We start from the raw sequence: 26,125 nt of genomic DNA, 5'->3' as shown, positions 1-26,125 counted from the left end.
AACAAAGATAACAAAGATTACTTCATAAGGCACATAAGCATATGGTTTTATCTAATACTAATCCGAACTCCACCCCCCTCCTTCTCCACGCTCTCCTGAGATACACCACCCAACACTTCTCAAACAACTCTCAGAAAAACCCCCACACGTCCACCCCGATTTACCTGACATCCTTCCATTTTATACTCTCAGCCATTTTAAACATTCAGCCAATCATACAGCATTCTACTGCCCATTCACTCCCCCCTCCTCTTTCATTCCACTTACCATGTATCTCCTATCCAAACAGCACTTACCATATATACACTAATAGAGGAACATCACAGTGTACAAAGCCCTATACAGCTTAACATAAGAACATAAGAACATAAGAAGAGCCTGCTGGATCAGTCCAGTGGCCCATCTAGTCCAGCACCCTGTTCTCACAGTGGCCAACCAGTTGCCTGAGGGAAGCCCACAAGCAGGACCCGAGTGCAAGAACACTCTCCCCTCCTGAGATTTCCAGCAACTGGTTTTCAGAAACATACTGCCTCTGACTAGGGTGGCAGAGCACAGCCATCATGGCTAGTAGCCATTGATAGCCCTGACCTCCATGAATTTGACTAATCTTATTTTAAAGCCATCCAAGCTGGTGGCCATTACTGCGTCTTGTGGGAGCAAATTCCATAGTTTAACTATGCACTGAGTAAAGAAGTACTTCCTTTTGTCTGTCCTGAATTGGGACCAGGAAACCTGAAAGACCGTCTTATCCCTTATATACCCAGTCAATCACTGTGCTTTGCAGGTGAGGGCCTTCTGCAGATACCATCTTACCAGGAGGTCCGTTCCACACAATATAGGAAATGGACCTTTAGTGTGGCGGCACCTACCCTGTGGAATTCCCTCCCCTTAAATATTAGGCAGCTGCCATCTCTGTTATCTTTTTGGCACCTATTGAAGACCTTCCTGTTTCAACAAGACTTTAGTTGAGACCTTATCCCAGTCTGCGGTCTGTGTTGGAATTGCTTTTTAATATGTTTTTAATTTTTTTAAAAAAACAATGTTTTTAACCTTTTTTTAAAGATGCGTTGAAAGCTTTTACAAATGTTTTTAAAGATGTTTTGTTTTAATGTATATTAAAGTCTGTTTTTATGATGTTTTAAAGTGTTTTTAGTGCTTTTGTTTGCCGCCCTGGGATCCTGCTGGGAGGAAGGGTGGGACATAAATCAAATAATAAATAAATAAATAAGTAAGGTTGGTCCCTGCGGGAACAAAATGCTAGAGACGACGGTGAAGTTGGTTCCTTGTTCCCAGTTCCGTAATTGCTTGAAAGTTCAAAACACTAAAAAGAAGAAACACTGACAGCTACAGCAACTTCAAGCCAAAGTTATCATGTCTCTGAATCGCAAAATATATGTTGGGATACCCTGTATGATATATCACTGTGATCGGGAGACTCTCCCCATGAAGAATAACAATACATTTCTTCAATCAAATCATCAGGCTTCTGAAATGGTCATAAATGCATAATGATGACATAAATGCCATTTTAGATCTTGCAAACGGACTATCATCCACACTGGTTTTTATGCCAATGTGGGAAGACTTATACCAGGAACTTCCATCTGCAGTTACATCTTCAGACTATACAGGCGAGAAGCCTTATTATTGAAACTCAGTTGCCTCTACCTTATTGTTTAGCTTTTACTGTTAAGTTTTTTTGATGTTTTCTGATGTTTTGATGCTTTGTATGTTTTTGCTTTGTACGTCGCTCAGAGTGGCTAGTTAATCCAGCCAGATGGACTAATAAATCGAATGAATGAATGAATGAATAAATAAAATCATAAAAAATAAGTAACTGAGGGTGCCCACCCCAACATTTGCTCTGGGCCAGGACAAATCATACACCCTAGGAAAGGGGAGGGTGTCCTCTATGAGATGCCAATGCTTCCCATCTGGCCCAGAACTTCTGCTGGGCACAGGGCACAGATAAGGACATCAACACAAAACCAAAATAGAAAAAAGCATGCAGAAAAACATAGGTAACTGGGGGTGCCCACCCCACAATCTGCTCTGGGTCAGGACAAATCATGCACCCTAGGAAATTGGAGCATGTCCTCTGTGAGATGCCAGTACTTTCCATCTGGCCCAGAGCTTCTGCTGGGCATAGGGAATGGATAAGGGCATCTATGCAAAACCAAAGTAGACAAAAACACACAAGAAAAAATAAGTAACTGAGGGTGCCCACCCCACAGTATGCTGTAGGCCAGGACAAATCATACACCCTACGAAATGGAAGGGTGTCCTCTGTGAGATCTCAGTCCTTCCCGTCAGGCCTAGATCTTCTGCTGAGCCTGGGGAACGGATAACAACATTTATGCACAACCAAAATAGACAAAAAGAGGCAGAAAAAAATTAAGTAACTGTGGGTGCCCACCCCAAAATCTGCTCTGGGTCAGGACAAATCATACATTGCAGGAAAGGGGAGGGTGTCCTCTATGAGATTCCAATGTGTCCTCTCTGGCCCAGAGCTTCTGCGGGTGCAGGGCATGGATAAGGGCATCAACACAAAACCAAAATAGAAAAAAGCATGTAGAATGACATAGGTAACTGGGGGTTCCCACCCCACAATCTGCTCTGGGCCAGGACAAATAATACACCCCAGGAAAGGGGAGGGTGTCCTCTATGAGATGCCAGTGAATCTCGCCCAGAGCTTCTGCTTGGCTCAGGGCACGGATAATGGCATCTAGGCACAACTAAACTGGACCAAAAGAGGCAGAAAAATATGTAACTGGGGGTACCCACCCCAAAATGTGCTCTGGGCCAGGACAAACTAAACACCTCAGGAAAGGGGAGGGTGTCTTCTAAGAGCTGCCAGTACTTCCCACCTGGCCCAGAGCATCTGCTGGGCGCTGAACATATATAACGGTAAGGAGGATTCTGGCCGCTGTTCCTTCTGAGCAGGGGAGTCATGTAGACAATAGTGAATGGAACTGCTGTAGCAGACTGAACATGTGCCAAGGATACTGATATCACAGGAATGCATAGAGGAGGGTAGCTAGTATGGGGGCAGAGCATCAGAGTAGCATAGAATAATTGGATGAGACCGTTGCTATGGCTATGATGAATGTAGGGGTATATATATGTCTGTACCCAACCGCCATTTTTTAGTCGAGTTTTGTACTTTGCTCCAGTAAAGCGCTTTGCTGAATAAATAACCTTAAAACAGGCTTTGACTTCATTATTGAGTGTCCTCCAAAAAGAACCTAGTCGTAAATTCCACGACAACAGCATCTATGCACAACTAAACTGGACAAAAAGATGCAGGAAAAAAATAAGTAACTGGGGGTGCCCACCCCACAATTTGCTCTGGGCCAGGAAAAATCATACACCCCAGGAAAGGGGAGGGTGTCCTCTATGAGATGTCAGTGCTTCCCACCTGGCCAAGAGCTTCTGCTGGGTGCAGGGCAATGATGAGGACATCTGCACAGAACCAAAATAGGCAAAAACATACAGAAAAAAGTAACTGGTGCTGCCCACTCCAAACTCTGCAATGGGCCAGGACAAATCATACATCCCAGGAAGCGGGAGGGTGTCCTCTACAAGATGCCAGTACTTCCCACCTGGCCCATAGTTTCTGCTTTGTGCAGGGTACTCATAAGGGCATCTATGCAGAACTCAAATAATGAAAAGTAGAGAAAAATATGTAATTTGGGGTCACCACTCCAAAACCTGCTGTGGGCCATGAAACACAATTACCTGAGAAAAGGGGAGAGTGTCCTCAACGAGATGCCACTGCATGCTTCCTGGCATTGATTTTCTTGTGGAAACATGAAATGGATATGTGCATCTATGCACAACAAGCAATGCAGAATGTATATAAGGAATTGCGGGTTCCCACCCCAAAACATGCTTTGGAAACTACATGTCATACACCCATGTATAGAGTTCCCACCCAATTCAGTGCTTATTTTGTATGTATGATACAGACAAGGGCATATATGTATTATAAAAATAGTGACTATGTAGAGGAAAGAAAATAAGAAAGTGGGGTGCCCATCCTAAAAGATGATTTGGGGCACCACAAATAATACTATGTATACATCTTGAAGAGTGTGTTCTATGAGATGCTATCCATGCATACTTTAGAGTGTCATCTATGAAATTACATCTTCAAGAAATCATTGTTTGTTGATCCTGCCACGAGTCCTTCTGTCACCAACATCAGTGACTTTTAAAAATAATAATAATTGAGCTATAACAAGGTAAGTAACAGGGAAGACCAATACAAAAATTAAACATTAAAAATTCCACAACGATCAAAAGCACTGACCATAAGCACTAGAGTATCATAGAGAACACCCTATCATTTTCTGGGGTGTTCGATATGTCTTGGCCTGGAGAAGATTTTGTGGTGAACACCTCCCAGATACTTACGTTTTCTTCATTTTCTTTTGGTTGTACATAGATGCCATTATACATGCCCTGCACCCAACAGAAGCTCTGGGCCAGGTGGGAAGCATTGGCATCTTATAGAAGACATCCTCCCCTTGCATGGGGTGTATGATTTGTCCTGGCCCACAGCACATTTTGGGGTGGGGACCTTAAGTTACTTCTTTTGTCTACACATTTTTTTCTATTTTGGTTGTTCATAGATGCCCTTACCCATGCCTTGCACTCAGCAGAAGCTCTGGGCCAGGTGCGGAGCAGTGGAATCTGATAGACACACTCTCCTTTCCTGGGGTGTATGATTTATCTTGGCCCAGAGCACATTTTGGGGTGGGTACCACTAGTTACTTATTTGTTTATGCATGTTTTGGTCTATTTTGAGTGTGCATAGATGCACTTATTCATAGCCTGCACCCAGCAGAAGCTCTGGACCAGGCGGGAAGCACAGGCATCTCACAGAGGACACCCTCCCCTTTCCTGGGGTGTATGATTAGTCCTGGCCCAGAGCAGATTTTGGGATGGGAACCCTCAGTTGCTTATTTTTTATGATTTTATGTCATCATTGTGCATTTATGACCATTTCAGAAGCCTGATGATTTTGACTGAATAGATCTATTGTTATTCTTGATGGGGAGAATCCCCCGGTCACAGTGATATATTGATTTTGAGTTGGGCACCCCCAGTTAATTGTTTTTTCTAGACGTTTTGTCTCTTTCGGTTATCCATTGATGCCCTTATATGTGCCCTACGCCCAGCAGAAGCTCTAGGCCGGGCAGGAAGCACTGAGATGTCATAGAGGGCACCCTCCCCTTTCATGGGATCCATGAGTTGTCCTGACCCAGAACAGATTTTGGGGTGGACACCCCCATTATTTATTTATTTCTGCATGTTTTAGTCTATTTTGGTTTGGGATTGATGCATTTATCTGTGCCCTGCACCCTGCAGAAGCTCTGGGCCAGGAAGCACTGGCATCTCATGGAGGTCACTCTCCTCTTTCATGAGATGTGCAATTTGTCCTGGCCCAGAGCAGATTTTGGGGTGGGCACCCACAGGTACTTATTTTGTTTAACATTTTTGTCTATTTTGGTTGTGCGTAGATGCCATTATTCATGCCCTGCATGCAGCAGAAGCTATGGGCCAGACGGGAAGCACTGGCATCTCATAGAGGACACCCTCCCCTTTCCTGCGGTATATTGTCTGTACTGGCATAGAGCAGAGTTAGGGGTGGGCACACCCAATTACTTTTTCTTTTGCATGTTTTTGTCTATTTTGGTAGTGCATTGATGGCATTTCAAAGAGGACACTCTCCCCTTTCCTTGGGTGTATGTCTTCTCCTAGCCCAGAGCAGAGTTTGCGGTGGGCACTTGTTTATTTTCTGCATGTTTTTGTTTGTTTTAGTTGTGCATTGATGACCTTATCTATGCCCTGCACCCAGCAGAAGCTGTGGGCCATGCGGGAAGCACTGGCTCTCATAGAGTACACCCTCTTTTGTCCTGGGATGTATGGTTTGTCCTGGCCCAGAGCAGATTATGAGGTGGGCACCCCCAGTTACTTATTTTTTCTGTTTTCTATTTTGGTTTTGAGTACTTGCCCTCATCCATGCCCTCCACCCAGCAGAAGCTCTGGGCCAGGTGGGAATCATTAGCATCTCGTAAAGGACATCCTCCCCTTGCCTGGGGTATATGATTTGTCCTGGCCCAGAGCAGATTGTGAGATGGCACTCCCAGTTACTTATTTTTTCTGCCTCTTTTTGTCCATTTTGGTTGTGCATAGATGCCGTTATTTGTGTCCTGTGCTCAGCAGAAGCTCTGGGCCAGGTGGGACGCAGTGGCATCTCGTAGAGGACACCCTCCCCTTTCCTGGGCTGTATGATTTGTCCTGGTCCAGAGCAGATTGTGGGATGGGTACCCCCAGTTACTTATTTTTTTTGCGTCCTTTTTTCTATTTTGGTTTTGCTTTGATGCTCTTCTCCATGCCCTGCGCCCAGCAGAAGCTCTGGGCCAGGTGGGACGCAGTCGCATCTCGTAGAGGACACCCTCCCCTTTCCTGGGTGTATGATTTGTCCTGGCCCAGAGCAGATTGTGGGGTGGCCACTGTTATATAAATTTCTATAAATGAACAGAGATCGTCAACAATCTGAGATGCATGTGTGCCAGTGTGTGAGTTAACCTAAGTGGCAGGCTTTTACCTGAGTAAATTAGTATCACTGAGACTTAAAAGTTAGTAAAATAAGAAAAGCTACTTTATTTATAGAAATACAGAGCAGATAGGAAAGGCATACCTGGTTCTAACTAACTAAGTTGAAGGTGCAGTGCCTAGGCGTGGGTACTGCCCTCATGGCTCAGGAGAGAGAGCAAAGACAGAGATGTCTCCTCGCTCTCAGACAGTCGAAAAAGAGAAGAGGAAGGGCAGAAGGAAGAGGGGCAGCTAAGCTTCCCTAAGCATATCAGTCTGCAGCGGAAATAAGTCAGTCAGAGCATCACAGGTAAAGGTAGTCAAGCCTAGCCATCTGGAGGACCCTAACTCTATCTCCCTTCTGGAACATAAACAAAAGAACAAAACAGGAGTTGCTCTTGCCCCACTTCCAACAGGCACCCCGTTACTTATTTTTTCCTGCGTGTTTTTGCCTGTTTTGGTTGTGCGTAGATGCCCTCATCTGTGTCCTGCACCCAGCAGATGCCCTGGGCCAGGCGGAACACACTGGCATCTCGTAGAGGACACCCTCCCCATTCCTAGGGTGTTTGATTTGTCCTGACCCAGAGCAGATTTTGGGACGGGAACCCTCAGTTGCTTATTTTTTATGATTTTATGTCATCATTGTGCATTTATGACAATTTCAGAAGCCTGATGATTTTGACTGAATAAATCTATTGTTATTCTTGATGGGGAGAATCCCCCGGTCACAGTGATATATCATATGGGGTACCCCAACATATATTTTGGGGTTCAGAGACATGTTAACTTGTTAACTTTTATTTTTTCTGTTTTGAACTTTATAGCAAATAAGGAACTGGGGACTAGGAACCCACTTCAGCGTCCTATGCTAGAGTAGATACTAGGCTTTTGGTCCAGTCTAGCAGGGCCCCTTTTATGTTCTAATCAGAATCTAATGGAGTTAAGGAAGCAAGGAAGCTGTTCCAACATTGATACACCTTTCTGTCTTCTCCAATGTGATTTTTCTAATCGCCTTATTCATTATTTATGACGCAAGAGCCACACGTCAGTGCGATACCTCTGTAGAATTAACCCGAATCAGCGTCGAGGAAGGTTGTTTAGAAGAGCGGGCGATTCCCACCTTGATTTTCTTACTCTCCTTCCCAAACAGGATCTTCTGCATGCACTGATTCCTACAGAGGCATTTCTAGCAACTGCCCTTCCTTTTAAAACTATTTGTTTTGCGTTGGAAAAACTTCAAGGAAGGAAGAAGAAAATGTGTTCCAAAGAAGAAACGCCACCTTTCAGAGACCAGCCGCCCTAGGACTACATTTCCCAGGATGCTGTTGGCAGCCGAGAGGCGTCCTAAGTGGGCGGAGTTGCATTCGCTTGTCGGCGCCCGAAAGTTCCGCGCGCAGGGGAGAGGCGCGCTGTAGACTTCCATTGCTCAAAGGTTCTCAGGAGGGGCTGGTTGCCGAATGACAGACGGGCATGGCGAGCCGGCAAGGATTTCTGTGCACGGTGGGCGTCTGCTGCCTCCTCGGTTTTTTCTGTAATTCCGCGCTCTCGTTTGTGCTGCGGGGCAATAATGACAGACCGATTATTGGTGAGTCGCCGCGCGGTGCAGTAGCACCGGGTGATCCTCTACTTCGTCCACTGCTTTTAAGACTGAAAGAAAGGGAGCTTTGATAAGGGGTGTGGGATTTTTAAAATTAAAAATCTTCCCTCCCCTTCAGCTGCTCTAGTTCTGTGGGTCAGATGCCTTTGTGTGGTTCCAGAGGGAGCATCCAAAGGGATCGTTGGGAGAGACCAGGTGGCTGTTTTGGCCCTGACTGCACCATACCTGATATCTAAGGTGACATCCTGTATACGCCCTGATCCTAAATATATTTTCTTAGAAGAATGTACTGTTTCTATTGGAAACAGTAGCATTTTTTCCAAGTAATTGATCTTGGCTTGAGTAGGAAGATTCCTAAGGTTCCCTCTCACTCTCAGAGGTGTAGTGGTCCAGGGTCTCAGGGGGTCTTTAGACCCCTTGCTTTTTTGGGAACAGAGTCCCAACAGGGTCTCTATGTCTCCAGCATCCTACGAGCCAATCAAAGGAAATGAGTCAGCCACTGAGAAGATTCTTCTCAGTAGCTAACAGTCTCCTCTTTCATGCTTATTGGTTCTTAAGAGTATCTGTTGATATGGGAGAAGGCATTAACAAGGCTTATTCTCAACCCAGGAGCAAAAAGGGAGGGGGAGGGGGCATGGCTGTGACTAATATAAAGAGACCCTGCACTTCTGAATTTGCCACTACACTACTGCACACTCTTGACTTTAGATCAGTATTCATCTGTCGCTGGCAAGACAGGATACTATTGACTGATTAAAATATATGCCCTCCTTCTAGTATCTGGGAGATTTAGAGCTACTGGAATTGTTGCTTAATTTCTTCTGCCTTGTTCAGCTCCTTCACTTTAGAAGATCCAGCAAAGGCCGAATGACTGGAGTGTACCCATGGTTGGCAGCCCATTCCTATGTATGTTTATGTGGAAGTAAGCTGCCCCTCTGAATTCAGTGGGATAGGATTGTGGCCTTAGTCCTCAAAATCTTTTGAGTGATGTAATAAAGAGTTTAGCCTTTGTGAAAATATCAATCTCACACACACACACAACGGCATGTTGGGGGAAAGGTATGTCAACAGAAATCTTGAAGCAAAGCTAGGAATGCAGTTTACAAGCTCTTCTTTTGCAAAAGAGACTTGCTGTCTTTAGTGGAGCTGCTCTGGATCACGTTTTCCCAACCTGTTGTCCAGATATTTTGCACTAACCAAACGATGTGTGCTGTGAAAATTCACTTTTGTGCTATTTTAAAGTAACTGTTACAGTATTTATTTTGATTTGTGTTGGATATATATACCAGGGGTTGACAGAAGGGGTATCAGGACCTACTTGTAGATCTCTTGGTGATTTGCAGTTGTTTTGCAGTAGCAACAGAATGACTTTCACACCTAAATTAGGCCGCTGAAATAAAGAAAGCTAATCAGGGGTGGAGTTTTGTGCAAAAGAAATGGGACCTCTGTTCAGTTCTGGTATTGAAAACAAATTCTTAGGCTTGGAATATGCTCACAGGCACCTGTCCTTAATTCTGAGTCTTTTCCACATTGTTCTGGATGCTAGATCTAAAGGTTCTAGTCAAAAGCAAAGTAGATCTGACCATTGTAAAGTCTGCCAATCCCTGATATATATTCCTTGATGGAAACTGTGTCTGTGTCAGTAATCTTTGGAGCATGTGTGACTGCCAGTAACTTTAGAACATCCTTGTTTTTAAGGTTTCTATTTCCCCTGCATCATCATCATTCTGTCATTGGAGCCATTATTCTGTCAGCTAGTTTTATTCTGTCAAGGAAGAAGTGCTAGGTCAGACAATACCACTTAATGGTTGAGCTGGCTCTCTGGAGTGCCCCAACTTTTGTTTGTTTACAAATGTTGGTGCAATCAATTTTCTGATAGGATTGCATTACTTACTCGAAAGTATAGAGTGGTATTCTGCTTTGGCTAGGTCATGACCTTTTGGAAAGCTGGTTCAAAATCCCTTCATAAATACATATTTGTGATACGCAGAATGTGACAGAATAAATGTTTGCTGGAACTTGCCCACTTCCTGGATCGAAACATTCATCTGCGTTTATTCAAACTGTGAAGAACTCAGATGATCAAAAGTGTCTCATATTTCAACAAGTCAGGTTAAAAAGGATAATCTAGTTACTTTAAAATATGGCATTCAAAATATATATTGGAATCTCTGTATTCTGCCTTTGACTTTTCAGGGTATTCTATACATTACAGCACTTTTCATATGGAAGTATTTCAATGTAGCACAAAATCCTTTTGTAAACTGTCACGTGTGATGATGACGGAATGTCCCAGAATGTTCGCCCCCCGTGTACACATAGTGAGATACACATTCAGTCATTGCACATAATTTATCCTGGTTTCACCAGATACGATTTCTCAGCAGGAAATGAGTAACATGCAAAACAGTCCCAAATATAGTTGTGTCTAACTCCACATGAACAGGTGATATTTCTGATGGGTTGTTACTGTGATGATATGTCAAAAACCACATTCTTCTTTTCATGGATTCAGACATGGACAATATTAACTGTCATTCTACCTACTGCTAGTTTATCAGTGGTATCTGAATGTATCTATCGCACCATCAGTGTATAACATATGTACTTTATTTTTCTGGGTTTCTTAGGAATATTAGCACAGGAAACCGACTTTAAAAGCTTCCAAAAATTTGGAAGTTCTTACATTGGTGCTTCATACGTGAAGTTTCTTGAGTCTGCTGGAGCACGGGTAGTGCCAATAAGGTAAGCTTACATGAATACTATGTTCACGTTACATATCCTGTAATACAGAGCAGAAACTTGCTCAGTCCTTAATATTTGCCAGTATTTAGGGTAGAAGCAGATTAGTACTCTCCAGTATGGTTGTACCTGTGGAGATATTGTGTTGTGGCAGTTGGAGTGTTGGATTGGGACTGAGGAGACCCAGGTTCAAATTTGTACTTAACCATGAAGCTCACTAGGTGACCTTGGGCAAATCTCTCAATTTAGGCTACTTTGCAGGGTTATTGTGAGGATACATGAGGTAAAACATGTATGTTGCCTTGATCCACTTAGAGGACATAAATGTGACTATTGATAATACTTCCCAGTATGTCTGCACTACTGACTCACTTACCATGAATTTAACTTGTGGCACAAGAAACTGTTATAATCTTTTAGCTCCTTTGCTAAAAACTGTTCTAAACTGATGCAGGGAACTTACACTGTAACTTTTTTAAAATTTTAATTGCTCCAGACTGAATCGTTCAGATGAAGAATATGATAAGATTTTCAATTCTGTCAATGGGTAAGTGTATTAATGAACATCTCTTTTGTTGTTAATGGCAGTAAAGTGCAGAGCAGGGGGTTAGGATCCAAGATGATATCAGAAACTCAGTTCGAATGTCCACCCAGTTATGAATCTTACTGGATGACTGCACCTCAGAGTAGCTTACCTCGCAAGGCTGTTGGGAAGGTGATAAGATAAGGTTTGTAAGGTACTTTGTAGGGTACAAAGTGTTATAGATAATAAAAAATATGTAGCAATAATAGTGTACTAAGGTTGTGGCCAGAATGGTGGCTTTTTATATGATTTGCTGTACTCAGTGATAATTCTGTGTGTTTTTGCAGTCTGCTCCTGCCCCCCATTTTCTGCGTTGTTTTTGTGAGCATTAGAGTACCTTAAAGATATACAAACCTTCCTATGACTAATCTAGAAAAATAATTTTGTTCCGGGGAATTTCCCACCCCTCGTCCATTATTTAAACCTTTTCCCTTAAAAATAAAAACGTTTTTAAAACATACCAGGTCACTTTAACCAAGTTCAGCTGCTATTTCCGTCTCCTCTCCTTAGGATGAGGAAGTTTCTTCTGGCTGTAGAGGGGCTTTGCTACTTGTCCAGGTTCTCTTTCCACACACAAGCACCTTTTGTATGCTGTCTTAAGATTATTGGTATTTTGTATGGGCTTACAAATGCCTATTTCTCAAATTTGGCATTTGGAATGGGGATGGATTTAAAACCTGGGCATGCAGTCCTTAACACAGAAGAAGTGTGTAACTGAAGGCCTATCAATACCAGAATAAGAGGCAAACTAAAATGAAAATGAAAGACAAATCTGTATTGGGGCAGGCACACCATGTGTATTTAACATCAGTCTTTTGTTGAAAAGTGCATTTATCATAATTCTGGGAGACATTTTGTATAATAACTGCCAAAAGTGCATATTTACCCACATACTACATAAGTTCACAGTGGTTTATTTGAACTGACTTTGGCTGTTAGTCACTAGATTTTATTATTTATTTGTACAATTTCCAACCTGCCTTTCATCATCAGTGATCTCAAGGCAGGTAGCAACAATCTGAAATACAATTATAAACAAACAAAGCACATTCAGTGAAAATAGTGGAATTTTAATACAATACAGCATATCACTCATGTGTCTGAGTGCAGGTGCAATGAGATCATAGCTGAAATGCCTGGTGGAAGAGGTCTCCAACTGGCACCAAAAGATAATGTTGGTGCCAGCAAAACCTGGGAGGGAAGGTAATGCCAAGAGTGCTCTCTGGTAGGTCACAGCTCCTCTGACTTCAATTAAAGATGATATAACCAAGAGGGCTACCCCAACGGATCTCAGTGTTTGGGCTGGACAATGTGGGGAGAGTTACTTCTTCAGGTAATTGGATCCTGAATCATTCAGGGCTTTATCCATCAAAGCTAACAACCTTGAATTGGGCTTGGTGATGAACAGCCAGCCAGTGCAAGCCTTTAAAGACATGTGTACATTGGTGGCATGGAGCCCTAGCAGAGGAAATATGTAAATGCAGGACTGTCAATACCAGGATAAGCCATTGATAGCTATGCAGTTGATGTCCAACAAACCCTAGACAATTCCTCAATGCAGATCCCAGGCTAATCCAGCAGATGATGTAAAGTGTCTGATGAGTGTTTTGGCATAGCTGCAGGTCAGGCAAAATCACCAAAAGTACACCACCTGAAAACACCCAGAGCTATATTTAATCTTTTTATGAACATGTCCCTCTTTTAACTAGTCACCCCCATAAGGTGATTGTGTGGTTTGTGCTGGCAGCTGAGAAACGTTTCACAAAGTTAAGGGCATGGGTCACATGGGTTGCCCTGATGGCTCCTGTTGGTGAGAGGGACCTAGTGATTCCTCTCAGTGAGGTCATTTCCAGGACTGACAACAGTGTTATGGAAAATCCAGATGCAATAGAGCATTAGCGTTAGGAACCCCTAGGAAAGTGAGGCTTTTATTTCTGATTGCTGTTTTCCTCCTCCTCCCACCACATTCCATGATTACTATTTGAACAACACTTCCTTGTAGTAGTTGGAAGAGGTGAAGAACTGTTCCATTGACCCAACAGCTGACTTGTTTCTTTAGTATCTCACTTTTCTTTAAAGATTGTCTTGCAAATCATTCCATTATTACAACCCAGGATTATCCATATTACCTTTATGTGATCAACTGGTAGTTCATTGCTCCTGACAAACATATTATCATTTTGTTTGCTTAGGATTCTTTATCCTGGAGGTAGTGTTGATCTTAAGACTTCTGAATTTGCCAGAGTTTCAAAGATATTCTATAGTAAAGCACTAAAGGTAAATATTTGAGCATACATTGTTTCTGCATTGGGAGGTTGGCAGTGTTGAGGAATGAAGCTGACATGTGGCATACCTTATCTTTTTATGGATGGCTTCAGAACTAGTTGTAAGATATAAATAAAGTAGATCTATCCTAATGGTATATATCGGGAGTCCCCAACATCTTTTGGCCTTCCATCTTCCGAGGTAGTTATATAGTGGGGAATATAAATATCTGAGATCTGTATATATATATTTTCTTATTGTTCTCAAGGCTAATGATAGAGGGGACTATTTTCCTGTATGGGGGACATGCCTGGGACACCAGTTGCTTAGCGTTCTCACTTCTGGAGAAGACCTCCTCACTTGGACTAACACGGATGGCTTTGCATTGCCACTCAACTTTACTCAAGGTAAAAAATTGCAATTTTAGTTCATAAAAGACTCAGGAGTGATATGAAGCTGGCCTATTAATACATTCTGAGTCAAATTGAAATAATGACTTCAAGAATACATTGTACTCTGGGGTCCTAGAGATGTTTAGTCTTAGATTTCATATGTTTGTGGCCTGATACTGTACTGCACTGAAGATCAGCAGCAGCAGAATATAAGGTCTGGTGCAAGTGTCTCTTCTTTCTACTGCAGTTTGGTTCTATGAGCTGTGCTGGAACAGACGTCTGCTGATAGTACAGCTGTGCTGCACAAGGATTTTTAGGGGACTGGAAGAAGAGGATAGGGTAGGGGTTGGGAACCTGCAGCCCTCCAGATGTTGCTGAACTGCATCTTTCCTGAACTCTGACCATTAGCCATGCTGGTTAAGACTGATGGGAATTGTGACCTCCCAGATGTTGTTGGACTCCCGTTTTCCGTCTCTGGGATAGAGTCGCGGATGGCCCCATTGCCAGAATGGTGGCTCTGCCTCCCTAGCAGCACTGATAAGTTGTGCTGGCTGCTTAGAGCAGCAGTGGAAATTAAGGGTCTCATAACGTGTGGGATGCTGCTACTTTTCAATCCTCTGCTTGAGAAATTAATGGAAAATACCAGTGAACTTAACAATAAATTAAAATCTGTATCTAAAATGTTTGATCATAATATAACTGTATCTCACTACGTGAGACATTTGATTTGAATTTTGCAGTCTTGTTCCTATTTAATTTTTAAATGATAGCACTATTTTGGTAGTAGCACTGAGCTGTGAATAATGCAGGATATCATTTAGTAGGCAGGTCATGCAAAGCAGGAAGTTAATTTGGTAGCGAGGAGTTTTCTGGAATATTCTTGGTGTGATTTAAACACACAGTGTCATCCTTAAGTGCTTGCATTTCAGGGAAAGGACATTGCTTCATGTTGCAATACTTTCTTCCTGTGACGTCATGCTTCCATTTCAGTGCCAAGTGCTCCAGTGTGAAAAATGCAAGAGGAATGTGACTGTGCAAATGTGATGGGCACTTCCTGGGCAGTAACACATTCAGCAATGAGAAAACAACACCCCCTCCCAATGCTATGTCATAAAATTTTAAAAACAATTGCTTTTAATTGTCTTAAAGAAAATGTTAGATGCTGAGCATTCTCCTATTGTATTACTCAGGTACAGGAAGGGCATATAGCAACCGCAGGAATGTGGTGACATTAGCTGCTGTCCTGAGGGAATACTCCACCATTTTTCAGATTTTTCACTTTGTATTTGTTCAAAGGCCGAATGATCTTCATTCCCCTGTCCTGGAGCCCAACAGCATACATCTACCCAACTCCTCTTCATTACAGAAGAAGAACTAAAGAGCTGCACACAGCTATTTCCCTGCAGCATGGGTACCCCACCCTCTATTGATTGCAAATGGGGCACAGCATTACTGGGGCTGGATTACATTCATGCGTTTATAAGGAAATGCTTACTGGTTATGATGACTCTGTATTATGCTACCTCCAAGATCGGAGGCAGTGTGCCTCCAAATTCCAGTTGCTGGGGAACTACAGCAGGAGAGTTCTGTTGCCCTTGAGCCCTGCTTGTGAGCATCCCAGAGGCATCTGATCAGCCATGGCAGGGAAACAGGCTGGACTAAACAGGTCTGCTCCTACGTGTGGGTTAGTCTGTGTTATTGAAAGGTCCTAAGCCATATCCCGGTGTGGTTCTTCCTCCAGCACTAATAGATGGTTTGTCATCTCCTTGAGTTAATCCTGAATCTGTGGATGATAATGAATTCCATGAAAAAATGCATACGATTAAAAGGGTGCTTCTGAATATTTAACACATTGGGTAACCATTGCTGTCCCAGAACAAGGGACACTTACAGAATTTTCTCACAGGGTACGTTTTATGATTATGGTTGACTGTGGTTTCTGCTATTGGCTACACTTTCACACATAGAAACCATTACTGCTTCATTGAATAGCAGCTGTGCTTTTGTAAGTGCTACCTGAACTCTTGTGGAATAGGGCAAGGCTTTAAAGCTAAATAAACAAATGAGCACCCTGCAGATGGTAAGGTTAACTTTCTTGCCTTTTTTGGTTATAAGATACCAAAGGTGGCAGAATGTTCCAGGATTTCCCCGATGATTTGTTGCAAGTGATGGCTTCTGAGCCTGTAACTTCAAACTTTCATTTCTGGAGCCTTTCCGTGCAGGTAACTTTTATTTTTAATTTTTTTGTCAAATATTTATTTAAAAAGTATTGATCTGCCTTCTAGAGCTATTCCCTCACAAAGTGAGAGAAAGACAAGGTGCCAATAGCCGCAGCAGGACAGATGTACATGTTAATATGAGAAGAGGAATTTGGAGAATGATGCAATGGAAAAGTGCCCTGTTTAAAAGTAAATTTAAAAAAATATATTTTCTTATCTTACAGAATTTTACAAATAACAAGAGATTGAGCAAGTTCTATAAGATCTTGACAACTAATGTTCACAACAATGTGGAGTTCATATCCACCATGGAAGGTAATGTAAATCAGAGGCGAAGAACCATTTTTCTGTTCCTTGGGGGGGGGGAGTCTATCAAGAGCTGCATGCTGGTGGTGGGCGGGGCTGAGGCTGGCAGTGGGTGCGGCCACTCTCTCCCTTTTTCTTTCTTTCTCCCTTTCCTCCCTCCTAGCCCTGTGGATTGCTGAGTGGTGGTGGTGACAGATCTGAGCTGATGGCTTGCAAAGGTCCCTCCCTCCTTTCCTCCTCCCATTGCTCCATCAATTCCTCCTTTTCTCCTTCTGGGCCTCAGTATTGCCTCTGCCCCATTCAACTCACTAGGTGGCCAGCCACTCTGTCTCACTGCCCCCATCCACAAAATAAGGATGATAGCCCTGACCTACCTTACAGAGTTGTTTGTAAGAAATGCAAGTGTAGTGAAAGCAGGGAGTTCCCCTCCTCCTACTTTTACTGTCCCAGGAATCAATCCCCAACCTTGGGCAATTGATCCTAGCAAACCTGGTCTGCTAGGGCTGTGTATGTTTACACCAACCCTGCACGGTAGTACTGCCACCACCCTTCTATTGGTTAAACACTCTGGGGTGAAGGGACCCCCAGAGCCCACTGAACACTCAAGCCTCTCAGGACCAGAGGCTCAATACCCTCCTGGCCCCTTCAGAAGTCTTAAGTGAAAATGTTCCTCTAGTACACGGTAGTTTGGTCAAGCAGCCAGGACTGAACTTAGTAACTGAACCCCTTCTCTGGAATAAACACACGTTGCTTTAAAATAAGTAAAGTTTATTAAAAAGAAAATAAGAAAAGGGGTAAAGGGTACAAAAGATAAAAAGGTACATACAATTAGTTGGAGCAGCAAATCAAATCCTAAAACCAACACCCAAAAGGGGCAAGGTATATAACAAACAAGATATAAAGGTTCTTGGCACAAAATGAAAATAATAAAACTAACTGCCTCAATTGTACTTACAAGCCTCAGCTCTTTCTCAGGAGTTAGTATCTTTCCCCTCAGGGACGGTCAGTCAGGAAGTATAGTGGAGCCACCGCAGAGCATCACCATAAGCAAGGTGGTGCCCACAAGTGGAACACAGCCCAAAAGCTGAGGCCTTCTCTTATAGAGAAAAATCCTTGCCTCAGCTGGGAGCAATCAACTAATTTAGCAGTTCCAACACAGGAATGATGAAACGATGTTCCCACAGTACCAGGCCCGTCTCTCCTGGTTTCCCATAACAAACCGTAGGAGTTTTTACGGCCTTGACGGAACCAGGCCCCTCTTTGCTGATAAAGAGGTGCCAATTTGCAGTAAGCTGATACAGCTGGGGCTGTAAAAATCACCGGGTCTCTGGGATGAAAAAATATCAAAGGAGTTAACTATCTATGACCAGGGACCCAGGAAAATAATTAAGGGGATCAACTGGCATGACAGCAAGGACATTTGTGAAGCGTTTTGAAAACTCTCAAGCACCACATAGAAATGCTTATTTTTATTACATGTCTCCATAAAATCTTTGTTAAAATTATTATTATCTTTTAGGCTGTTGTCTTGTTTGTATACGTTGATGGACACTGTTTTGTGTTCTAGCTTACAGATACCCTATATATGGTGTCCAGTGGCATCCAGAAAAAAATCAATTTGAATGGAAAAACTCAGCAGGCATTCCACATTCCCGATCAGCTATAAAAGTAGGATTTTATACAGCTGACTTCTTAGTCAATGAAGGTATGGAGTCTTTGTAAGGAATGTATTACGCGCAGTATCCAATGCTTTTGTTTTTTTAGTGCAAGGATTTGTGCTTGCAAAATGGAATTTGTCACCTCTCCTTCCCCTACCTGCCCCCCCCCATCTGCTCTGGAGGTTTAGGAATCCCCAGAGCAGATTTAGGGAGCATGTGGGGAGGGGGGATTCAATTGCGCAAACATAGACCCTTGAGTGAGTTACTTAGAGCTATATTGGACACAAGCCTAAAAGTTGGTAGATGGAGGTCATTGAAACTTTATTTGAAAGGAGAAACACTTGTATGTTGAGTGGCATTTTTTTCTGCCACCTTGGGCTCCTTTTTAGAGGAAGAGTGGGATATAAATTGAATAAATATAAATAGGAGCTAAACTGTGGAAATATAAATTGGAATAGCAGATGACAATGCAAGCATATTGCCTTATTCATGAAAACTTAAGCAAAATGGTGCCAGCTTTTATCCACACATTGTAGAGAGTGGTATTAGGATAGCATTCAATAAGTCATCTTGTTTGTGTAAGATCTGCCATTTCTCCAATGGAACTTCCCCCTCCCTCTCCCCAAATCTTCTCTGGAGGGTTGGGGGAACCACAGAACAGGTTTGTGGGGAGAGGAGTGGGAGGGAAAGTCATTGTGTGAATGGGACGACTTTGTTGGCTGCAATCCTTAATTTTTTAACCTAACCATTGAGCAGAGAGACCTTTTCAAAGGAATTGTAGAAATACAATTTCTTCTCAGAAATTCTGAGAAGGCTTCTCAGGTGTGACACCCTGGTTATAGAACAGCATCCTCAGAAGGGCTCACCCGGTACCATCCTTACGATCTCTTGGGCACCAGGTAAAGACGTTCTTTTATTTACCCAGGTCTTTTTAAACCAGTTGTAGTTTTACAATCTGGGCCTCTCAGTTTTATGATTTTTGTGTTATTGTAGATACGTCAGAACAAATTGTTTAATTTGGCCAGCTGTCCACAGAATGAAAGTTATTGTGTGGAGTTAATATACTGTATAATGAAAAGTTGGCCCAGGTGGCTGGTTACTAGAAGCTGCCATACTTACTCAAACTGCTTATGTCACCTCAATGTCATTGATGTCAAGAGGACTACTCTAGAGCAGGCCTACCCAAACTGTGGTCTATGACCTTCATTGACGAGGTCCATGGCATGTTTGAATTAAATATTCATATTGAATATACAGTTACAAACATACATCATCTAGCACAGCACATCACTATTGCTGCAACAAAGAGAAAAAACTTTAAGTGGTCCGTCAAGACTCTCAGCAATTTTCAAGTTGCCCATGGGAAAAAAAGATTGGGAACCACTGCTCTCAAGTAATGAAGGGCAGAACATCTGCTTGGCATGCAGAGGGTCTGAAGTTTGATCCCCAGCATCTCCAGAAGGGGTTGGGAGAGACTCCTCTCTGAAACCCTGTAGATTCTCTGCCGTTTAGTGTTGACAATGCTGAGCTAGATGAACCAGTGGTCTGACGCAGCATAAGGCATCTTCCTATATCTTGTGGCTGTGTAACAAGGCTGCCTAATATCTTCCTCTATACTCTTTTATCAATGCTGCTTGCAGTGAAACATATACCCTATGTTTGCTTGTACACAAGAGTGTTGTTTTTTAAGTATTGGGGCTGAAAAGTGCTATAAAATGTGTTTTTTAAAAATATAAATGAAATAAGATTAAATTATCCAAAGAAGCACAGGGGGCATTTCCTGTTTTCTTCTAGAGGAAAAGAAGCTGTATGTGTGGGTGACATTTCCTACATGCACTTCTTTTCTCATAGAGGAGGTCATGAAGTCTTTGTGTGGTCTGGGCTCTGAAGTGTTAGAATTAGTGTAGAGTTGCATTTGACAAAAGTTGGTCTTTCACAAATGACCAAAAGCCTGAAGTAAAGAAAATTATCCTGACCAAAAACCAAATGGAAAAACAACAAGAATCAAGGTCTAAACAGACATGAGAAGGTTAAAAAATATGCAAATGGATAATAAGTATGTACACTTAACTAGTAATTGACAGAATTGACAAAATTGCCCAAAATAAAATGCACAAGCTCTTTAATAACAGGGTGTGCTGTAAGAGGTTAACTCTGAAGGCAAAATACCACCCTATATTACAGTGGAATGTAAAAAAGAACAATTACATAAATATGAAGATAACATGAATGAAATGTACACCAAAAGTCAAATAGTATGCCAAATATGCCATATGTAGATAAAATGCACAATAAAAGTTAGTTGGTGTGCCAGTTGTGCCAAACGCGTTTTGATTAAGCTCAAGTCTTCATCAGTGGCTTTTCTTTGTGCGTTGGTTCAATTTGTGCAATACTTTAGAAACAGAAAACAAAAAAAACTAAATAACATAAAAATATATAACCATATTTGTACATACTCAATATTAAAATTATTTTTTTAAAAAACAGCTTACCAGATGAACTATCCTGCTGCTGCAGATAGCATATATAACTATTACAAGGCAATCCTTCTCTAAAGCAGCATGATATAGGCCCGTGTAAAAAACTGCTAAAAATTATAATCCAACTGAAACAAAAATCTTTTTTAAAAAAACTTTTCAGAATTATCAATGCAAATATCACCCAATGATAATAAATTCTTGCTTATATACAGCATACATATGCATCCAATCAAAGGTCCATGCTCAAAAATAGGCTGGTCAGTGTGTTCCTTTATATATATGCCATGAGTCAGCATCCAGCATAGGGATGATGTAACATTGAATAAACCACATGAAGCAAAGTCAACACCCATATACAAGAACTTCATTCTGTCAATACTTAGCATGCTAAAAGCAATGAATGGAAATAAGAGAACTTAAAATAAAATGCAAACAAAAATTCTTGAAATGGAACCAAAATGGCTCACAGACAATGGCTAGGAATACTAAATACAAAAATTGATAAACAGAAGGATATAACTCTACATGATAGGCATCCAATCTAGCTCTTCATTTAAACCATTTGGCGTTAAAGTGCCTAATTTATAATTCCAAAATATTTCCCTCCTTTTGATCTGTTTAGATAGTTCTTTACCTGAAGTTTAAATTTTTTCTACACACCAAAATAAAAGAGATTTCTCATCATGTTTGAATTCCAAGAAGTGTTTTACTAATGGGGCATGTACTTTCTTGCTTCTAATACAACTTTTGTGTTGACAAATGCGTGTTTTAATTTTCCTGGTGGTCATACCCACATACAAAAGTGGGCATGGACACCACTATGTATATAATCCCCTTAGTACTACATGTAAAAAAGTATTTGATGTGGAATAATCTCTGATTTCCAGGATTAGTAAATGATTTTATTCTATAACAATTGGAACAAACACTACAATTGCCACATGGGAATTGACCAACAAGGTTGCTGTCATCTATAGGGCCATTACACAATTTAGGTGTTTTCAGGCTGGAGTGTACTAGCAAATCCCTTAGATTACGTGCACTTTCATATGCAAACATGGGATAATTCTTACACCGTGGAATATCCTGTAGGAGATGCCAATCTTTGTTAATAGTCTCCTTTACAGATGCTGCATATGTGTATTATGTAACTGGTACAATCATCCTAGGCCCTGAAGTAGGTCTAATCTTGAGTGTGAGTAGGGTTGTACGATTTACACTTTTAGCTTTGTATAATGCCTGTTTTAAAATCCTACAAGGATATCCCTTGTGTTGTAGTTGTCTCATCAACACATTGGCTTGTGTAGATTGCGTCTAAGGTAAATGGGAGATATCTGAGATATGAATTAACATCCGTTGGTTTCCTATAAACAGTAGTAATAAAAGTCACATGATTATTTTTAATCTCAACATCCAAAAAATGGATACAGTTGGAATCATAAGTGATATCAAACTTAATAGTGGGATGCACGGTGTTAATAAATTTATCAAAATCCTTAAGTCTGTCCTCTGTACATGTCCAAATCATGAAGATGTCATCTAAGTATCTTTTATTTACCAAAATATCATTTCTAAAATGATATCTTAGAATATAAGATGTTTTAGTCTTTCACAAGTGACAACATGGAAGTAATCTGTATTCCTCCAATATTTTGCAGCCCGGAAGAGTGACCATCATTTTTCCAGCAAAAAAGAAGAGACCAATGCACTGATCTATAATTTTAGCCCTGTTTACACTGGATTATTTTCTTGCTTTGACCAAGCCTATTTTTTTGATTAAATGTCCAGCCAGAAGTATGGGAGAGGTTGTTTTAGAAATGATGTAGCTGTATTTTTCAAGATTAAACGAATGCAATGCAGCTGCATAGAGCAAGATGACAGATGGCTTACAGCTCTGGCTAAACTTATTTTTGCAGTCCTCTGTAAAATTGCACATTTTTTGTTCTGAAGTTGCACAATCCACCAAGAAGGGCTCCTTTTGAAAATCTTGTTGAAGGGCATGCTATCCTGGCTAGGAGCACTGTAATCTGTGAAGCTTGTGCAGGAAGATTTCTGTCTGTCCTAATTTAATAATACACTGGGAAGACAACACTTGCAACTCCTACACACGTTTTCATTTATTCATTTATTATGATATTTACATTCCACTTTTTTCCACTATGCAACTCAAGATAGTGGACAGAGGGAATCCAGACCTAGCTCTGTTTAGCTTCAGCAAGGTGGCTATATTATGCGTGTCCCCCCCATCACCTGACTGTGTCCTGGCCCCATCAGGAGGAATAGAAAGGAGCAGTGTTGGATGGGTTTTTGATTATAACCCTTAAACTGCAAACCACATGGAACAAGTTTACCATCCAGCTTTATTTGTATATTTGGTGAGGCAGACACACGTGTGTAATGGTATGGCAAACACCCCACCCCACCTCTGGCACAATGATCAGTTCCTAATCATGTGCATGGTGTGGCTGTGTAGTAAATGCTGTAAGTTTTATTTCCTGCTATAACTGTACTTGTTATCACTTCTTGATCCATACAACAGAGAAATACTTTTTGCATACCAATGTGAATTTTAAAATCTTACTTATCTGAAGATATTGAAGATGTCAGTCTTCTGGTGGATTAAAGCAATTCTGCTGTTGAGTCCCTTCTCCCTGTGCTTCATATGTTGTTTTTCCATGTCTGGATCAGACACCATCATCCACCCCAGTGATCAAGATGGCACCTTCTCCTCTACAATTTCCTTTCTTGAGATCCACTTCTTGAGAAAAAAAAATAAAGTTCCCTGAACAATGTTAGCTTTTACAAATGTTTTATATCTTGCTCTTCCATTACAGAACTTGAACCATGACCTTGGGGCTCACACCAAGCATGTCCACACCACATTAATTCATTCATTTAAAGCATTTTATTACTACCTTTCATGTAGTGTACAACTACACAACAATTATTTAAACTACTATAAAACATTAAAATGGCAATAAAAATCTACAAAACAATGAAAACACAGCACCAAACTGAATACCAGTAAAAGCTAAGATTTCTCAAAGTCCAGCAACACACTAGGACATAGCTGCACCACTGCTGTAGGGTTAAGTGGTCTTTGACCAATCATTGGACCTTGTTTTTATTTATTTGACTTATTAGTCGCTTATCTGGCTGAATTGTCAGCCACTCTAAGCGACGTACAAAGCAGAACATGTAAACATCAAAACATTAAGAGACTAACAATAAAAACTAACAATAACATAAAAGCAACAATTTAGTTAGTTGTAAATTCTCTGAATGCATTAAGTGGTATATAAAAATGCTAATATACTGGTCTGTTCCACTATTTAAAAGAAAGGTATAGGTGTGTAACAAGTCACTATATAGATTAAGGGTCCCCAGCATACCATCCATGAGAGTCACCCCACCCCCCTTCCTTGTGTCTTGGACATAGGGTGGTTACTTTTCAAGGGAGGGGAAAAAAGTACAGAACTGAAGCTGGAAGATATGTTTTCTCACTTCCTCTTTCAGCTCAATGTATTTCAAGGTTCAGATTAATTCTACTGGATCTGACTTTTGTTAGTCTTCTTACGCCCCACCCCCTCCATTTTCTATCCTTCACTTTCACCCAACCCTGTCCTAATCAGGTCATGTGTTGTCCCTCCAACCTTATTATGACTGGATCTTCTATGCAGTCTAGGCACTGGAGGCAAGTAGAGCAGCATAAGTTTATATGTATACTCAAAATTTAGCACTTGAGTTAACGTTTGTGTTCAGTGAGGCTTACTTTCAGGTAAATGAGTGTAGCCTTAGTTTAGTGGGATCATAATTTTTTTAAAAAACTACTTGATCAGATCAAAGGTGCCTCCTGTATTTTTTTTTAAAAAAATACTTTTGTTACAAAAACTGCAGGTGTTTGGTGCCAGTTTAGAAGAGGAATTCTCCTTTCTTGGTTGCACAGCAGGGAATATATCTTCTATGATGGTAGTGCCATGCCATGTGCAAATTCTCTAAAAAGAATTTGCTTCTTTTTCTTCAGTGTTGTTGGATATGTTCACACAAATGTATGCAGATTTGATTGCATGAATGACTGAGATTTCTCTTGATTGGTTGACAGCATAGGTGCTAAATATGCTTAGTAGCAGTAATATGTAAATTTTAATGGACTGTATATATTGAGCACTGTAATTAAACATTGCAAGGTGAAGTTTAATAAACAGGAATATCAGATTTTCTATACGTCAGGAGCAATTTGGCAACTTGGAAGGCTGGATTCTTACCTGCAACATACATGGGCTTTCTGCTCCATATATCATCTTGAGTCTCATTTTGCTGAAAAGTCTGATGCAAGCCATTTTGCTTCTGGAGATCATTTGGCCTCTGAACTAGATCCTATTGGCACAAACCCATGTGTGTTTCCATCATAGCCTATGGGGAAAGGAAATTCTGTATTTTAATGAGGTGCATGCTTTTGCCCTTTCCATAGATGAATCTGACAGACATGTACACTTTCAGCCTTTTGGTTTGGGGGTATTTCCAACAAGCTTAAGTGAATTCAGGACGAGACTTTAGAGGACATAGGATTATTTGTCTCTGTAGCTAGGGGTTATAATTGCACTTTTTCTATAGCTGTTTCCCATTCAAATGTCTAATGATAATATTCAGACTGGCTGGGATCAAAGCTGAACTTTGATAAAATAATAATGTGGATATATTTGTCATTGCTAGTTACCTTGTTAGTTAAATGTAACCATTCATTACTGGTGACCTTACTTCTAATCAAACCCTTATTGCTATACAATAAAGGAAATTACAACAGACTCAAATAATGCTTGCTTTTGACACTACATCTCATGCATCCTTAGCCTATCTGCATATTGGTGATTTTCAGTATAAGAGGGATGGTGTTGGAAATGAGGCAAGAGCAACTCCTGTTTTGTTCTTTTGTTTACTTTCCAGAAGGGAGATAGAGTTAGGTCCTCCAGATGGATAGGCTTGATTACCTTTACCTGTGATGCTCTAACTTCCTTCCGTTGTTGGATTGATACTTAAGGGAAACTTATCTGCCCTTCCTCCTTCTGCCCTTTCCTCTTTTCTCTTCCCAACTGTCCGGGAGCGAGGAGACACCTTTGTCTCTGCTCTCTCTCTCCTAGCCATGAGGGCAATTCCCACGCCTGAGTATTGCGCCTCCAACTTAGTTAGAACTAGGTATGCCTTTCTATCTACTATGTATTTCTATAAATAAAGTAGCTTTTCTTATTTTACTAAATCTTAAGTCTCAGTGATCCTAATGCA

The 26,125-nt window shown here is 41.3% G+C and overlaps 1 protein-coding gene across 8 annotated transcripts in view; it reads left to right on the top strand.

Moving 5' to 3' along the window:
- Nucleotides 1-23,492, top strand: part of TTPA (alpha tocopherol transfer protein) — a 101,097-nt gene extending 77,605 nt beyond the window's left edge. For 5 of the 8 annotated variants that reach the window (XM_061599879.1, XM_061599923.1, XM_061599889.1 and 2 more), the window contains 8 exons: nucleotides 10,831-10,945; nucleotides 11,439-11,489; nucleotides 13,718-13,802; nucleotides 14,059-14,197; nucleotides 16,298-16,404; nucleotides 16,626-16,716; nucleotides 18,275-18,412; nucleotides 22,504-23,492. In XM_061599879.1, the coding sequence (XP_061455863.1) occupies nucleotides 10,831-10,945; nucleotides 11,439-11,489; nucleotides 13,718-13,802; nucleotides 14,059-14,197; nucleotides 16,298-16,404; nucleotides 16,626-16,716; nucleotides 18,275-18,412; nucleotides 22,504-22,625 (848 nt within the window). In that variant the 3' untranslated portion in view covers nucleotides 22,626-23,492. Of the gene's footprint in view, nucleotides 1-7,819; nucleotides 8,189-10,830; nucleotides 10,946-11,438; nucleotides 11,490-13,717; nucleotides 13,803-14,058; nucleotides 14,198-15,478; nucleotides 16,274-16,297; nucleotides 16,405-16,625; nucleotides 16,717-18,274; nucleotides 18,413-22,503 lie in introns of those variants that run through there. The other 3 variants (XM_061599932.1, XR_009759418.1, XM_061599902.1) reach the window with 3 other exon arrangements.
- Nucleotides 23,493-26,125: the final 2,633 nt, after the last annotated feature.

The sequence above is a fragment of the Rhineura floridana genome, chromosome 1 (assembly GCF_030035675.1).
Source record: "Rhineura floridana isolate rRhiFlo1 chromosome 1, rRhiFlo1.hap2, whole genome shotgun sequence".
NCBI lineage: Eukaryota > Metazoa > Chordata > Lepidosauria > Squamata > Rhineuridae > Rhineura > Rhineura floridana.
This window is presented reverse-complemented; position numbering and strand designations above follow the sequence as displayed.